Source organism: Brachyistius frenatus, unplaced genomic scaffold, assembly GCF_029030835.1.
Source record: "Brachyistius frenatus isolate BFR_SWC_R1_liver_20210118 unplaced genomic scaffold, ASM2903083v1 Contig_20, whole genome shotgun sequence".
Lineage (NCBI taxonomy): Eukaryota > Metazoa > Chordata > Actinopteri > Embiotocidae > Brachyistius > Brachyistius frenatus.
In genome coordinates this window covers 1,764,723-1,781,924 of record NW_027210619.1, presented here as the reverse complement: position 1 = coordinate 1,781,924, position 17,202 = coordinate 1,764,723, and the positions used below count along the sequence as shown (strand labels likewise).

At 39.6% G+C, this 17,202-nt stretch overlaps 4 protein-coding genes across 4 annotated transcripts in view; 2 read left to right on the top strand and 2 right to left on the bottom strand.

Annotated features, from left to right (window-relative positions):
• Positions 1-17,202, top strand: part of ttyh1 (tweety family member 1) — a 98,004-nt gene that overhangs the window by 43,527 nt on the left and 37,275 nt on the right. The window lies entirely within an intron of this gene.
• cdc42ep5 (CDC42 effector protein (Rho GTPase binding) 5) lies at positions 2,805-5,744 on the top strand. Its single transcript, XM_069695845.1, has 2 exons — positions 2,805-2,942; positions 3,780-5,744. Exon 2 carries the CDS (start codon positions 3,782-3,784, stop codon positions 4,700-4,702), a length of 921 nt encoding a protein of 306 aa, XP_069551946.1. The 5' UTR covers positions 2,805-2,942; positions 3,780-3,781; the 3' UTR covers positions 4,703-5,744.
• On the bottom strand, positions 6,072-11,641 carry grwd1 (glutamate-rich WD repeat containing 1). The gene is made up of 7 exons (XM_069695839.1): positions 11,402-11,641; positions 11,148-11,271; positions 8,960-9,122; positions 8,649-8,859; positions 8,267-8,412; positions 7,212-7,403; positions 6,072-6,674 (listed from the first exon to the last, which is right to left on the bottom strand). The coding sequence occupies exons 1-7, from the start codon at positions 11,622-11,624 to the stop codon at positions 6,366-6,368; spliced, it is 1,368 nt and encodes a 455-aa protein (XP_069551940.1). The 5' UTR covers positions 11,625-11,641; the 3' UTR covers positions 6,072-6,365.
• LOC138619404 (uncharacterized) lies at positions 12,739-16,083 on the bottom strand. Its single transcript, XM_069695850.1, has 5 exons — positions 15,519-16,083; positions 15,097-15,203; positions 14,641-14,712; positions 14,241-14,387; positions 12,739-14,048 (listed from the first exon to the last, which is right to left on the bottom strand). The coding sequence occupies exons 1-5, from the start codon at positions 15,529-15,531 to the stop codon at positions 13,701-13,703; spliced, it is 687 nt and encodes a 228-aa protein (XP_069551951.1). The 5' UTR covers positions 15,532-16,083; the 3' UTR covers positions 12,739-13,700.

Below are 17,202 nucleotides of genomic sequence, written 5' to 3'. Positions count from 1 at the left end.
TTCGCCCGGCGCGCTTTCTTTCAGGCGGAGCGGACAAAAACGTATTGCTGGGCTATTAGTCTGTCAATCATGCGAAAGGAGGCGGGCTCGTGATGTCTGAAAAGTTAAACTCAGGGAAATAGTTTCACAAAACTCTACAGTTTTTGACGAGGAAAAGAAGACTTTACAACACACTAATCACCATTCATATCAGTCTATCTTCAGTGATCTGTACAGTCCCCTATACATTATGACAACAACAACGTAAGGTCAATGTTGTTGTTTTTTTTGTTTTTTTTTATATGCAATGTTGTCAACACAAAACTATTTGTGCAAAATGTTCTTCAACCCGATGGACCATATTTGGGAATCTGGGCAGCTGCTACTTTACCCATTTAACCCAATTATCTATACAATGTAAATATGAATCTTGTACATACCAATTTCCCCTCTTGGTCTTCCTGTGAAGCACACACAGCTGCAGGATGTGTGTGTGTGTGTGTGTGTGTGTGTGTGTGTGTGTGTGTGTGTGTGTGTGTGTGTGTGTGTGTGTGTGTGTGTGTGTGTGTGTGTGTGTGTGTGTGTGTGTGTGTGTGTGTGTGTGTGTGTGTGTGTGTGTGTGTGTGTGTGTGTGTGTGTGTGTGTGTGTGTGTGTGTGTTACAAGGAGGGGAGTCATTTCCTGTCAGAGAGTCTCTCCCACACTTAATCCCCCAAAATACTCAAGTCTTTTGGAAGCCTCAGGAGAAGAAATTAGAACCTGATAGTATACAACTATTGCAATGATCATTAATATGTATTTGGGTGCAAAAAGCAATGAACAGCTGAGTTCACAATGTCTTTGTGAAGGAAAGAAATCATATTGTGGAATTTTTTTTAACAAATAGCCAAAGTCACATATGTTTTCTTTCTCTCTTACATTGTTTCTTGGAAATGAAATTCTGTATTGCTTGTTAATACTGCCACATAAAGTAAACACTATTTCATAAGGGCTCAATGGGAATTCCTATATATTTACATAAAGTCTTAGTTTACTCTGTACTTTCAGATTTTAGGAGCCCATCTTTCAAATCAAAACTGTATTTTTTTCAAGCCCATTTCTCAGTGAATGAAAGCATGTGCCTGCCAAATGAATAATTTGTTTCCATTGTTGTGTTGTCGGCTACATCATCACACAAATATGTTGAGCATTTGTGACAAGATCTCACAAACAATGACTCACTACACCATTGTATGAATATCTTTGGTAATGCTTCTGTTTCTTTAACTCATGGGAGGAAACTGGACAATACAGACTTCTTAAAAGTATCTCTAGGCCTCCTCCACTCCTGTTGATCTTTTTTTCAAGAGGATTCCTGACTCACTGCTTGAGTAAATGATGTGGTTAACTATGTGAGTTAATTATGTAGCAGACACCCTTTAAAAATATGATGCTGTCAGTCAGGTGGTGCAATATAAGAGGTTTATCTACACTGACTGCATTCCAGAAAAGACAGCATAATTGCAGTCAATTTTAAGTCTAAACCTATACAACTACATAATAATTCAGTTTAAAATACATTTGTTGGGTATAGCTTAATCATAGTGTGTCAAACAGTCTTAAATATGTGAATACAGTACCACTGAAATATATTTTTCGAGTATTTTTGCAATTTTTGGGAGAGTTTTAAAATGATTTAAAACATATTTACATTTGGGGCTGGTTCCAGTCACTTTGAACTCATGGAAGGAGAAGTGAAACAACATTTTTACATTCATGTTTGTAAATAAACCAGCGATGCTTTGTAAATTCCTCTCATAGGGAAGAAATAGTACCAAATACAGGGAAAAGATATAGACAAACAGCTGAGACATAAATTTAGTTAGAAGTTGTGTTGAGTTTGTGGTTGTTGACTTTCAGAGAAATTCCCTCTAAAGAAGTTAATTTAAAATGTAATTTCAAGGATAATTCAAGGGAAGTTGTCAGCAAAGCAATGAGAGACCAAAACCAAAATATAAGTTGATCTGGCTAGGAAATCTCTATGCCTCATATCCTGACCACCACTGATGTCCAAAAACTATTAAAAACACATTAATGATGTGTGATAATGTGACATGATCGCAATTTATTTTGAGTCACCAGATACAGTATGCTGTTCTGCTGCTGCAAATAGCTGCACAAAATGTGGGTTAATCCTCATCTGAAAATAGTCCCTAACAAATGTACTGTTTACTACTGTTTGGTTAATATTTGTGAAAAACGACAGTTCTTAACAAGTTTAAATCTGTCAAAGCTTTTTCTTTTTACACAAATTTGTGATCCATTTTTTTTAAAATAAATAAAAGAGACTGATTGACAGTTTTTGTGATCTGTTTAAAGGTATTGTTTAAAATAGCCTAATAAATAAAACATCTTGCAAAACATTACCTTGAAGTAAAATTAGCCGAAAATAAACCAAAAATAATTAAAATATGCTACTTGAGAAAATCTGGCTTTGGCAGGCATGACTGTGATTCGTATTCTCAGTAATTAAAAAAAAAAAAAAATCTTCGATACATTTCCTCAATAATATATTACAAGTTAAAAGTCCGTGAAAGTTGACATCATGGCTGATACTTCTAAAACGTTATCCCTCTGTTGCTAAAATTCACTCACTCACTTAAAGGCCGATCATCTAAATAAACATTTGAAGTCGTTTGTGGAGAGCTGACCGTTAGTCTCGCTAATCATTTACATTTTGTCAGACAGTCGACAGCAGACCTTCGATCCAGCTCTGAGCCCTGTCCAACATCGCGTCACTTCCTCAGTCTGTGCCCATCCCTTTGGAAAAAAAAAAAAAAGAAAGAAAGAAAATTCACACACAGGCAAACGACGGAGAGGAAAAGAGCGAGGGAAAAGTGGAGAGGGAAGCGAAAGCGAAAAGCCAGATGAAAAAGTTGGATACTCAAGAGGGAGCCAGCCAAAGACCAGAGTATACGCTTTAAAGTAAGTTTTCCAAACTTTGAATGTTTTGGTGACGCTCACTCTGCTCTATTGATAACCTGAGTTTTACATTGATCCAAACGTTCCCCTCAGTGCTTAGTCAATATTCACAACCCTCATTAATATAGTAAAATCTATTAATAATACTGTATTTAACTAATATGTCTTTTACTTTAATCATAATTGAAAAGTCTTGAGGGTTGAGCTGAAGGCCTGTGAGCCCCCACCTCATCTAAATCTAACACACACCTCACACACTCATACACTTTACAGAAAGATTTGTGTCACTATCATATAAACTGCTGGTTTATAGTGTATGATATGATATTAAGGTGACTTAAGGCATTATCAAATATAAGGGGGTATTAATTCCTACTGTCATAATTATTAATTAAAAAATGTGTAATGGTTGGGCTCGACAGGACTATGTTTTTTTTATACTAACATCTACATTCATTGTCCACCAGGAGGTTTGAAATTTTAGATTTATTTCCGTGGAGAAAGTTACAGTCTTGTTTTTGTCTCCATACTCCCCTCAGGGTAGAGAAAAGTATGTGCTAACGTTGCATAGTGTGCTTCAAGTACAAGTCTCAGCATGGCCTTCACAGCCGCCCCACTGCTAAAACGCTCACTGGTTTCCCACAACATTGCACAACATGGTGGATTTTTACGCTGTCTTATCAGGAGGGTGAACCAGGGCTGCAGTGTTCACTTGATTTCTGCACAGTTTTGATCTCATGCTCACTGTGTTGTCTCCTTCATTGACTCTGTGCTATCTGAAGTGATAACTCATTCTCCCTGTTGTGCCTTCTGCTTCCCTTTACCCTGATTTCTTCACAGTCATGCCACTCCATAAATCTTCCCGGGCCCCTCGCCTGGATCCCACCATGATCTCGGCCCCACTGGGTGACTTTCGACACACCATGCACATTGGGAGGGGAGGGGATGCCTTTGGCGACACCTCCTTCCTGTCCACTCTGGGCCCGAGCTCGGCCAGCTCTGACCTGGGGAGCACAGACACTGTCCCAGCTGCCGACCCTGAGGTGGCAGTCAACCACAGCGATCTTTACACTGACGCTCGTGGAAGCCCAATGAACAGTGAGCTTCAGCACTCTGAGTCAGTGTCTTCATTCACCCTGGACCTGGACCTGGACCTGGGCCCGTCTATGCTGGGGGACGTATTAGGGGTGATGGACAGTTTGGGGCTTGACTCCAATGAGGAGGACGTGTTCGGTCCCAAAAGTGGTACATCCTTAGTGGAAACAAAACAGGGGAAAGGGGCCATGGAGATGTCTGTGAACATGCAGAACGAGCTGAATGGGAAGAACTCGGTTGGGTTGGATGGAGACCAGGTGGGCGACAGCAGGATAGCAGATGGGAATGGGATCAAGCCAAAGGGGATACGACCAAAAGTGCGATTCAGTGACAAACGAGAGGAGATCATTCGCCAGGCATCTGAAGAGGAAGAGGGTCAAGGCTTCGACTTCCAGGATCAGGATGAACTGGCGTGTCATAGTCCAACGAGTCCGATGAGCGAGAGGGGCATGAGCCGAGTTGGTCCAGTTGAAACCGAGTTCACCAACCACAAAGTAGATTTGCCACCCAGTCCTGCCTCGTCACAGAGCTCGGAGTATGAAGGAGTCACTACATTGGACAGGAGGAGGGTTGACAGCTGCCACTCAGTGACTGATTCAGAGGAGGAGGAGGAAGCAGGACGAGGCTACACATTTGAAGATGAGTTTGATGATGAAATTGGTCTATAGGGGATCGATAAAGCTTCCCAAGAAAACCAATCTTTGCTGTCGAGTAAATCCTGTATACTGTATTCCCCTCAACTCATCACTTCATGAATGGGAGGCTTTAACAGAATATATTTGAATACAAACTGGTTGTTTCAAACTAAATGAGCAGTATACAGTTAAGACGACGTTGCTCAACTGGAAAATGCATTTTTGTTCTATCTACAAGGGTAACAGATTTTAAATAAGACTTTTTGAACTGAAAAAAAAAAAAAAACTGTTGTGTTATTTTACAGTGAAAGGTTTGTAGCACTTTGATTCCTTATATTCCCCTAAAAGCTTTGCTATCAAACTGAAGCTCAGTGGACAGTTTGATTCAGGCTAAATAAATGATGTTTGCATTATTAACTTCTACTGTCTAATATTTGACATCTAATCTGTACACAGTAGATGCTGTGTTATTGAGCTTTATCTTATAGTGCCTTAAAGAGGGCTGTATGCTCACATTATTGTACCCTGTGCTATATCAGTGTCTTAATAGTTTTTTTTCTCATATTGCATGTTTATTACAGTCTCCATGTCCTCTGTATGTGTTCATACATTTGAAACGCATTACAAAGTGTCCCCAGAGACAGTGTCTATAATTAATTACTGTGACTTTGTCACATTCCAGATCTGACAATGTGAGTTTCTCTGTTTCGGACCAAATCTGATCTGTTTCATAGTACAGTAATTTAGCTTCTTTTTTTTTTTTTTACTTATTTTTTGCAATTTACCAAAGCTATTGTTTGGGTTGTGGGGCTTCGTTGATACTAAAATGCAAAGACAATCATGAGATTTAAAGGTCAACCGTAAATCAGGACCAGCAGTGTATTTCTGTACATGCATTTTTGCTTGCATCATGTTTTTTGTTGTTGTTGTTTCATATTTTATTTGATAATGCTGTAAAAGGGAGAGACCATTATGCTCATCTGTTGAAAATGCTGGTTTGTACACATTTGTTATCCTGTGGTTTCATGGCAATTACAGTGAAAACAATAAAGTAATTATTGGGATTTTAAAATAACCAGCCTCAGCTATGACTTTTTCTTTGGGAAATCCCCTGCTAATCTGACAACCTGAAATCACTCCCCGTTTATTACATAATGCCCCATAATAGCTGTTTGGCATTTTATAGAAGCGTTCTAACAGTTGTGTCCATTGCAAGGTTTTTTTTTTTTTTTTTTTAACAATTTCTTTTATAATCTGTAAATTCTAGTAAACTTTTATGTAGTCATTTCTTGAAATAGAGTAATTCAGTGCTTCCTTTTAGTTATAAAAGAAAGTAAAAAACAAATAGAACAGTCTACTTTCTATATTTGAAAATGTTCATTCAGCTGAAGACACAGGACTATAAATTTACAAATTTTATTTTAAGCATGCAACAGGGAATAGTTACCACTGAAAATAGTTACATCTGTAAAACCTACAGACTGAAAGTGTCATAGGAAGAACACATGGCAAATACGTTGGTAAATAAATGTCAAAAGAATAATTATTACTTGCATAGCAAAGTAACTACCTAAGTTATGTACATTATTACAACCTCCTTATTTCTCATAACACATGCACATTAAATGTGTATTACTCATGTAACTGCAAAATCATCTGTTTCTCTTTAAAACACACACACACACACGCTGACACACTACACAGATATCGTCCTGAACACGTTGAATCCTGACAGTGCCGTGGACACCATCACACCGGCTAGTTGTGGGTGCCAGTGAATCTCCTTGATCTCAGACTGGCCCTGGTGTAGGAAGAGTAGCTGAGGGGGCAGGTCCTTCACCCCCTCTACCCTGGCGCCCACATCACATGACTCCATGGACAGATCCCACTGGCTGACGACATCATCTGCTCCGGAGGCAGCAAACACACTGGAGTCCACGGGGTTCCACTCCACAGAGGTGATGGGAGCACTGTGCTGCTTGAAGTTCGCCAGCGGCCGTCCAGTCTGCAGGTACAGGAGAACAAAGGTGTGTTCATACTTCGGAAGACAAAAAATATCCATTTTAAGATGATCAGTGTTTTACAGATCTGTATTTTTCATAAGCTGCTACAAGAAATTTCCAGGCTCCTCAGGCGTTTAATGGGAATAATTGTAATAAACTTTTTATATAAATTCTTTTAGTGGTTGTATCAATTATTTCATTTAACTCTTGCCAAGAAGGTTTTTTCGTATATTTACAAAAATGTCAAATTATTTCAATAAAAGGTAAATCAAAAATGGATTCCTCTATCAGGAACAACTACAGCAATCATTTTTGTACTATTGTACAACACACACAAGATGGAACAAATGTGCTTTGGTGGGGCGGACAAAAAGAAGGTGTGAGGTTATCTGATGTAATATTACAAGCCTCAATGTTTTCTATGTAGCACTAATAGTGGTAATCCACTATATACTTGATATGATAACACAAACTGATAATGCGGTCAGTGGTAACCTTATCGTTCAGTGATCTTAGATAAGCTGCTGTTGATTTTTTACCTTAAACTGTCGCAGGTCCCAAACTTTCAGAAGCCCATCGTCCCCTCCCGACAGGAGGAATGGTTCACTCCTGTTCCAGCTGATGACATTGATGTCTGACGAGTGAGCTTCATTGGCTGAAAGCATTGAATTGGGTGGGGCGCGAATATCCCAGATACGAATCGACTGATCCACTGAACAAGATGCAAAAACCTGCAAGTGAGAGAGTTTGTTTGTTTGTTTATTTAGATAGCCATTAGCTTTTGCATAGCAGCAGCTATTCTTTTCAAAGAGTAAAGATTGAAACTTCATTGGTATCCCTAAACAAGGAATTCTACTGTATTTCTTGCAAAAATAAAAATTGCTCGTTCTGTGTTCATAATATTTGATACATTTAAGTGAAAGTGGGCTTCTTTGCCATCTTTTTGTATCCTCACTGAAATGAAAAATTGCAGTCAACACCAATTAGGTTGTCAAGTCCCAAGCGCCTGACATAAAGCAAAGTGTGGGAGCAAAAAAGTTAACAACCAGTGTCAGTTTTGCAAGATGCACGTCCACATACCACAAACTAGTTTGGTGACAAGCTGCAGCACCAAGAGAACATACAAATTACATATTTTAGTCTGGGATTTTTAGTTACAACACTGGTGGTACATAGCTACAGTATGTTGTTTTTGAGGTCATCCATTCCAATCTTTCACTTCTCTCACCACACCTTGTTTTTCCAACTAAACATCGAAAGCACTGGTGAGTCAATGAGCTCAGTTTGACATAATTAATCCATGTTGAGAAATTCATTCTCTGCTTTTGAGTCTTCCTTAATATCCATGTTCAGAGGGGCCATTCCAGCTGATGTCAGCACTGTTGTCAAGGGTGCAATGAGCACAGACAACCTGCGTGTCAAATCCCAACATGCATGTCGAACACTCAGCATGGACGTGTTTGGGAGGAAACCCACACAAACACAGACAGTTTCACTTAGCACTCACAGGAACTGAACCAAGGCAGTACGTTTGACAGTGAGCACCATCTACACTAGTCTGGCCCACTCTGTCACTTTTACTCTACAAACATACTGTAGCTTCAGTCGGTGACCACTGCACATCTTCCACAGACTTGCTGTGGGAGCTGAAAGGTCGCTGGTCAATCTGCCACGAAGTCCCTCCCTCGCTTGGCTCCCACACGTGGATGTTTTTCTTGCAGTCCCCACTGACTAGACGACCTGTTAATAAAACGGGCACAACAATTTACATTTTAGTTGAGAGACAGACACATATATGCTAATTCACTTCACTTTTTATGTAATAATTGTGAAAAGGCTAGCTACTTGATTCACTATTGCTTCCTAATAAACAAAGTGGTATTACAAGACCAAGTCTCAACAAGGAAAGGAAGTATGTGGGTAGTTTGTGTTTATTTTGTCTGCAGATTGAGTTAGCAATTTAAAATCTCACTCACCAGGTACTTTAGGTGACCAATCAATTGCATAGCCTTCAGTCATGTGACCTGAGAAACTGAAGAGTGCTGTGGCTTCCATCTGCTGTTTGATGAACACGGCCATAGCAGCAGAACTTTGGACAGCCTCCAGCTGAGGTCGGAGGTCAAATATTTCTACCTGTCCCTTCTCTGACCACACAGCAGCCAATGAAGTCTGTCCGCAATGGGTCACCTGGAAGTTCAGAAACAGAATTAGTTGCCACATGCGGAAACTAACCTCTGATACTGAAGTTATTTTTTTCATGATTTATCTAATAAAAATGTCAACATACTCTGACTCTGTTAATCCCACCATAGTGAGGCATCATGGCCAGCTCCATCTGTGGGTTCTTATCTTCATCCTCCTCATCTTCATCACTTTCTTCATCGCTGCTTTCGTCCCCCTCTTTTTCTTTCTCTGTTCCATGAAGGTTATACATGCGCATCACCAGAAGTCTGCAAGAGAGTAAAAGGATGCATTAAATAGGATGTAAGTATGCAGGAAACAGCAAAACTACTGAACAGACTCTCATTGTTTGTTATCTGTAGTCAAGTTCTAAGTTTTTGTCAAGTTACACAGTTGTTGAAAATGTTTCCATTGACCTTTAACTAACCTCTTAAGTTTCCACTGAAAGTAAATTGTTCAGTGGGGGACATCAAAACAAAACAGAAACTGTGCACTTTGAAAAAAAAAAAACCCGTCTGTGTGGAATTTTGCCATGGATTGAACTAATGTCTGATGTCTGGTTTCTGCACCCTCTAAGAAAAAACAACAACTTCCTTCTCAATACTCGGCCCACAAAAAAAAAACACACACAATAGGAGACGTGTTGCTTCAATTTTTTTTGGTCCTTTGTGATCAGCTAGTGTAGCAGATTGTTACCATGGAAACATAGCTCTCAGTACAGAATTAGACTGGCAGTAGGATGGTAACTTATTAGGATTGAAATAAGTCATTCTTTGTTTAGTAAACTTATCTAACTTATAGTAGAGTGATTGAAGAGGAATATCAAATGTTACTTCACAGTAAGAAGGTTGTGGTTTTCAACCTGCTAAATTGCTGGCTAGAGCCCTTCTGTGTGGCCTATTTTCCCCGCCAGACTCATCCTCCTCCAACAGTCCAAGGACATGCAGGTTCGGTTAACTGGTAAATCTGAACTGGTCGTAGGTTGTCTGTCTCTTTGGATTAGCTGACCTGTCCAGGGCTTAATCTGCCTCTGGGCCACCAAATTAGCCAAAATTATTTTATGACCAAAATTATTAAAATAACCTGTGTTTGTGCCATATGTGCAGGACTATAAAAGGAATATTCACCACCACCATTGGATGTCCAATCAGTGTGATGATAACATGTAGTTCTTTGAAGGAATAATTCCCTCAATATATTTTCTGCATCTTTAAATTCAGCTGCCAAATCTGTTGTTCTTCTAGGACCATTGCCGTCATTTGACATGTATAGTGACATACTATATCATGACCAGAGGGAGTGTGTGCTGGCTGGCTGGATAGATAGATAGATATACTTTATTGATCCCGCAACGGGAAATTATTTCGTTTACAGCAGCATTGAAGATACAGCAAAAGCAATAGAAATTACAGATTAAAAATAGTTAGTAAAAGTATTTAAAAAAAAAAAAAATTCACGCTCCAGCTGCATTATGGATGCAAGAGGAAAGGGACGGTAGGAACCATCTAGAAACAGAGCTGCAGAGAACAAACAGCGACTGATGGCATCTTTGTTCAAATTTCCCTTTGATGCCAACAGAAACTGAATCAGTCTGCTGTAATTTCAGAGTGGGCAGTTTTTGTTGGATGCTGTCATTGTTGCCAGTTAAGAGAGTGTGCTTTACTATGCATGAAAGTTTTACTACAAAGACAGACAGAGGTGTGCTGCAGACCTTCTTTGGGATACTGAAGATGAACTGGAAAAAGACCAAAACCAGCAGGACAAACAACTACTGAGCTTGTACTTTTGTCACTTAATGATATATTTTGTCCAAGAAAGTAATAGCTATAGATGAATGTCAATGTTGGACAGATGTTTTGATCAACATGTTGTGCTGTTTGTGTTTAAAATAGCTGCTAACATGACAGAATATGATTGGTACTTGTAGCTTCCTTATGAACTTTCCTTCATGTCTTTTACCTCGGCATACAACTTTCTTTAGAGCAGGTGCTACAAGGGGAGAGACTTGGAAAAGGGAACTGAAGGATGATTTGAGGCTTGCATCTAAATACATCCTGGTACTTGTAGGCAAACTTCAGCTTTCTCTGTCAGTATAGGATACAAATGAGAAATGTATGGCTTCGACGATAAATTTCTCGTTGTATCATCAGCATAAAAAAAGTGGTGAATTTCCCCTTTAAGTAAAGTTCCAAAGTACCAGCTGTTGCCTGGACCTCCTTTGTAAAGCAAAGATACGTTTTACAGTAACAAGATTGAATCTGTTCATAAAGTTGATATTGTTAAGAGGTCTATACCTGTTCTTCAGAGCTGTATCAGCCTGTGTTCCCGCACAGATCAGCATAGACAGAGGAAACTGCGCCTCGCTCTCTCCAGCTCCATCTCCATCTCTCAGGATGTCGAAGCTCAGACACGGAGCTCCTGGACGTAAACAACAACGACACGATGATGAATCAAACCTACAGTTCCCACATGATGCCAGCATTAATAAACAGATGTCAGCATGGCTAACCTTGGCGGTACAGTTTCTAAAAGTTTGTCTACAACTTGCCTGTTTGGCACTCGTGGTACATGCGGTACGCGGACCGGTCCATCTCCAGCTCCTCTCCCGGCTGAAGCGGCTCGATTCCGGGGACGTACACTTTCCTCTCCCCCTCTCGGTCCGCTCCTTCATCCGCCATTTCTTCTTCTTCGTCCGCATCGCTGCCTGCTTCATCCATCTCCTCCATCTCGTCTCCTTCCTCGGTAAACGTGCTTTCGTCGGGCGCAGACATCTTGGCAGTGTGCTCACTTCCGGTATGTTTCCACGTGGTTTAAACACCCTGCCCAGTCACTCCCTCCCCTTCCCTCACACTGCCCCCCCCCCCCCCCCCCCCCCCCCATTTACGGGAATTCAGCTGGTTCTTTTGGCGCTTGGCTCGCTGCTGCCAGGAAAGATCAAACTTGCAAATATTTGTCGAGGAAATTAACAGAACGACAATGCGTACACTTTAATGTTAATAGTTGTGGTGTTCAGTGTTGTCTGTCACTCCCTAGAAAATATTTTTTAATTCCGAAATTTCTGAATAATCATTTCAACATTTGGGGTCATGCACTGCAGGACAGGACCCCCCACTACATCTGAGTGAGTCATGATTACCACATTTATTTTAAGGAGTTGTAATCTGCAACAGCACAGCCTGGTACTGACACTGGGGTCACATTGATGGGAAACCACTCACAACATGGACGGTCAGTTTAGATATTTATGTATCTGACAGTAACAGGTAACGGGAGATAGGCACCTTCAATTAAAAGTGCTGTCCATAGTGCATAAGAATAGCACACAAGTCATTTTTCTCTACTTAATTTGTCGAAATATGTATTTTTGCTCTATTACATTTGTCCGATCCTTCTAAATTATGCCATAAATTCAGTTAAAACATTTGACTTGCAAGACAAAAGTCTGTTCACATTGTAACCACATCTGTATTTTACGAATTATGAAACTACAAGGAGGGCCCTATGAGGACAATGATGCACATACATGCGTGGGTGTGTACAAGCAAGGGCAAGTGTGAGCACCAAATGGTGCATTTTTATTTCTCATGTGAGTTCTGACAGGAGTCAGAACATTTCTGCAGCCCATCCTCAGCACATTCCTCTCTCATCTGCAACTTATCATTCAGTTTTTTTTTTTTTTTTTTTTTTTTTTTTTTTAACAGTTACAAAATAGTTGTAAAGGATTTGTACACAAGAAATGACGTTTTAAACGACCTTGCATGGTTGAGATAACATGATTACAGACTCTTGCAGCTGGATAGCAAGATCATAAACAAAATGCAATCTCTTAAAGCAGAATGGACACAAATTGTAAACATTTAAGCGTTCTTTACCGACAAACAGTAGTGAAGGAAATAAAAGTTATATTTGACGTAAGTAAAAATACCACGCTGTAAAGTTACAAATACAATGATGCAAGTGGTAAAATCCATCAAAAGCAAAAGTACTAATGCAGCAAAATGGTCCGTGACTATTGTTAGTTGTATTGTTAGGTTAGTATGGTAGATACATTAATGTGTAAGCATTTTACAGATGCACTTGGTTGAGGTGGGACTGAGTTAAACAACTTAATAAACTCTTGGGTCTTTCAATTTGTAGCAGAGCATTACATTTGTAAAGTATTTACTGTCAAATAAATGTTGTGAAGAGAAATTACAATATTTCTCTCTTAAATGTGAAGTAGAAGTACAATTGGCATTAAATGGAAATACTTAAAAGCATGTGAAAATATTCAAAAACTTTACTGAAGTACATGTAAATGTACTTTTCCATCTTGAATAACAAACAGCAAAGACCATAATAAATATAGCTTACAAACCTTTAGATATATCCTGGCAACTTAATCCAAAAGGTAACAATGCATATATCTAAATGCATATATCTAAATGTCTTTAATTTACATTTATGTACAAAAGTAAACACCCATAGACGGTCATGTCTTAGATTCACATAACATTCATTGTAAACAGTGATGAAATCCACAGAGACGATGGCTTATGTGCATTGTAGCTCAGCATTTATCGCTTGTTAGCAGGAAGAGCCTAGCTAGCTGGAGTTTGTGGTTTGCTCTAGAGAAATTGGCTATAAGGTTATATCTGTGATATCACATGTTACAGAGCACTGTTGGACAGTGAGCTTAACAGTCTGAACTAACTTTGGACATTAAATGCAACCTGTGCATGTCACTTCATATCAACAAAGCTTACTGCATTCAAACATAATGACACAAATATAAGAACACAATCATTCAGTGCCAAGAAAAGTCTTGCATTTTGTGTGCATCATGAAAAAAAGATCCTCTTTCATAACTATGGCAGCAAACACCAGTAGAGTCTGAATAGCAAGGGGCTCCAGACAAAAGCAGAATATGACAGAGGAACCCCACTGGACATCGGCTGTGTATTGTCTGTCATATTGTCAGGCTGTGTTTCCGCCACATAGCTGATAGATCTGGTGGTCAAGAGTCTGGCCCTGGACGGACCGTAGTCCTTCCTCTCAACAGTGGGTGGCAAGGTGGGCAGGGTGCAATTCTCAATCGAACTTGAGCACCCAACCTCAAGCCATCGAGTGAAAAGTTCTGACGTTAGCTTCAGGAGTTCTTCTGGAGAGGAAGATACTGTGGAGAATTGGGCCAGGTGCGTTTCCTCCTGGAACCTCTGTGATGAGTAAACAAGGAAAAAATAAGGATTAAAGGTAAAAAACACAATCAACAAATCTTCAAGAGAACAATTTGGACTAATAAAGTCATGTGTGAAACAATTATTCAAACACTGATATCAATGCAGCAGGCAATTACGTGAAATAATCAGGAACAGTTGTCATATGGTATCATGGTGAGAAACTCCTACCTCTGTATTTTGGTTCTTTTTAATAATTTTATCCAGTGTCTGTTTCAGATCGAAGATTAAGGAGTGATTTAAGTGCTCATCCCAGAGGTTTCTGAGAAGCAGCTGCCAGGAGTCCAGGAGGACGACTGCAGCAGGGAACACACAACACTGCAGGGAAAGGCAGAACAACACAACAACCCCACAATCAATTTTAGGATGCAAAATCACAATCGGACTTGGTACAACCATCCTTTACTAAACTGATCTTTTTACTTTCTTTTAGCTTAAGATGAGAAGAAAGCTCATGTTAGCAGGAAAGTAAATAACAAAATGTTTTTTCAGGAGAAGGCTGAAAACTGAAAGACATTAGAATGTACAACGTATATGAAACATCACTTTGCCTTTTTGTATGATAACTCACCTGATCTGTGTCACAGAGCATAGTTTTTGAGTATCGGTGCACTACATAGTAATCTTTAGGAAATACTGTCCGCTAACAGAGAAAGAAAAGAGAGACAAAAATGAGAATAAACAAGATGATGAAACAGGTTATTTACACTGAAATTATTACTATAATGAACTATGTTTATCACTGAGTTTGAATAACATTACATAGTACTTGATAATGTAATAACTAAACCACACATGAAACTACACAGCATTTGAATCCTCTTGTCACTTGATAACTTTGCAGGTTATCAGATGACAAGGGACAGCTGATTATTCTTATTTATTTCAATGAGATGTTCACCACCTCCTTATACCAAATAACTAAACACACATACAATAGATTTGTTGAGAATACATACAAAATATCATTCCTGCAGAGGGGATGATTTCACTTAAATAAATCATAAAAGTTAAGAGTTTCACTTACAAATCCAGTTGGATTGGAGTCGATGGTCGTTTTAATGTTTCTTACACCTTCCCACTCAAAGTCACATCCACCACATTGGACAGTCAAAAGTGATAGCAACAGCAAAACTGTTTGAAAAGAAAGCATCAGAGCACATTCAGGTAATTGCTGGAAACTTTCTGTGGTTTGAAGCTCCTTCAAACTGCATACCTACTAAAAAACATGACATCATTTCCTGTAACAATTAGCTATTTCTGCAGAAAACAACACAAAATATGGGCAGTTGTTGCAACACCAAATTCTAAAGGAACAGAAATCTGCTTTAATTCACAAATTAAACTTAAACATGCAATAACCAGTGCTACTATTTCATTATAGAGCCACAGACTTTAAAAAGAAAGTTGTCAGAAAGATTTAACATGAAGTTCTTTGTCGTTTCTCACCTGGCAGTGACATCCTTTTATCTTTCTAAAAATGGACACTTCTCCATTTCTCTTGTTGACAGCAATCACTCTGCAGGCAGGTTTCTGTGTCAGGCTGTGGACGGCAAAGTTTCCTCTGTGGTTTCTTGAAGTCTGACAGAGTACGCTGCTGTCGCTTCTCCTTTATGACTTGATAGTTAATCTTCTTGTAGGCATCCCTTATACGTCCCTTCCTTTTTGGGCTCCTTTGGTACTTTCCAAAAAATTCTTCATTTGTCATCTCACGCCTTCATGCTCTCTCACTTTGGATTTTCCCACTTAAGCCTGAATGGCTGCAGCCTTTCCTTTCAAAGCTTTTGTTTTTTTCCTTTTTTTTCTACTATATCTTTTCCCCTTTCCTTTTCTTCGTCTCACTACTGACCTAGAATTTTCCTGACCAGCCTGATTTGAACCACTCCTCTGTACCCTGAAACTGGTTAATGGATAAAGCGGCAGAGACACTGGGCTCTTCCTCCTCCTCTGTATCTCTCTCGCTCTCTGGTCACTCTGTGTATTCTCACTCAGACACAGGCTCCGCTCAAAGTGAAAGTGCTAGGCTGGATTGCTTGTCTGCTCCCTTTAAGTCTCGGCCCCTCCCACCGCCACACGTTTTACCTCACTATTGACTGACCCGGCCCCCTCCCCCCTGCTCCCACATTCCCTGACACCCACCCTCATACCCCCATCCTCCCCCTCCAAACCAGGGCCGCGGAGGCTTAGTCATGCAGTTGGAGCGTATGTTTTTCATTTGGACTCTCCCCCACACCTCTGCGCCTGTGGATCCCCCTTGTCTTTATCCCTCCAGAATCAGAGCGCAGTATCATCCTGTTTAATCATCACATGATCCTTTTATTTTTTATATAAATATGAGAATCACATTCCTTGAACAACTGACACATAGCATTGCAACACTGCAACCAGAACTTGCAAGTCATTCCATGTGTGACAGCTTTCTTTAGTCATTACCATTAAAAAAAAGAAAAAAAAAAGTGTCAGACCTGTGTGGTGTGAATGTGATGTCTGATATTGTGCACAGCTGTCATCATCCTGTCAGTAATGTGTTGTTCTGTGCCCTCCGGGTCATGAAAAGTGTCCTGTTGCTTTGGATTTCAGTGAGATGTTAAGAGAGGAGTTAATTATAAATGAAAGGGAGGACGAACAAAGTTGTTGGGTCAAAGGCAAACTGTTTCTCTGCATGTTTATGTGATCACGAGCCAAAGGACGAAAGACAGCTTCCCAAAGTTATGGTTTCTGCTGCAGGAAAAAGGAAACTGCAGAACAGCAACAGGCTGACTGCAAGCCTTAACACTACCCAAGGCATCATCAACTGTGCAAACATCTACACCTAACATGCAATTTCATAACAGGCATAAATATCTTCCTGTTTTAGACATCCCTTGCATATTGAGGGAAGTAAATATGTTACTAATTTGTGAAGTTCTTATTATGTTTGTGCATCCATGACTAGGGAAGTACATTCCTTTCAAAAGGAAAGCTACAGTCAGTCCAATATTTACAAACTCATTTGTCCTTCCAAATTTGGACTCGAGCATGAGTTTGCTCTTTTCTTCTTTTTTTTCTTTTACACAATCACTGCATACTTTTGTGTTAACAAAAAACAAAACAAAAAATACCAATTTAAACAAAGCCATATGTTGCTGAATTT

Excerpts from the sequence above, each read along its gene's own strand:
- cdc42ep5 (XM_069695845.1), top strand. The coding sequence starts at position 3,782 with ATGCCACTCCATAAATCTTCCCGGGCCCCTCGCCTGGATCCCACCATG.
- grwd1 (XM_069695839.1), bottom strand. The coding sequence starts at position 11,624 with ATGTCTGCGCCCGACGAAAGCACGTTTACCGAGGAAGGAGACGAGATG. Across the intron at positions 11,272-11,401 it reads GTACCACGAGTGCCAAACAG|GAGCTCCGTGTCTGAGCTTC; the intron begins GCAAGTTGTAGA and ends GTTTACGTCCAG. Across the intron at positions 8,860-8,959 it reads GTGGGATTAACAGAGTCAGA|GTGACCCATTGCGGACAGAC; the intron begins GTATGTTGACAT and ends CTGAACTTCCAG.
- LOC138619404 (XM_069695850.1), bottom strand. Across the intron at positions 14,713-15,096 it reads ACTCCAATCCAACTGGATTT|CGGACAGTATTTCCTAAAGA; the intron begins GTAAGTGAAACT and ends TTTCTCTGTTAG. Across the intron at positions 14,049-14,240 it reads AAAAGAACCAAAATACAGAG|AGGTTCCAGGAGGAAACGCA; the intron begins GTAGGAGTTTCT and ends TACTCATCACAG.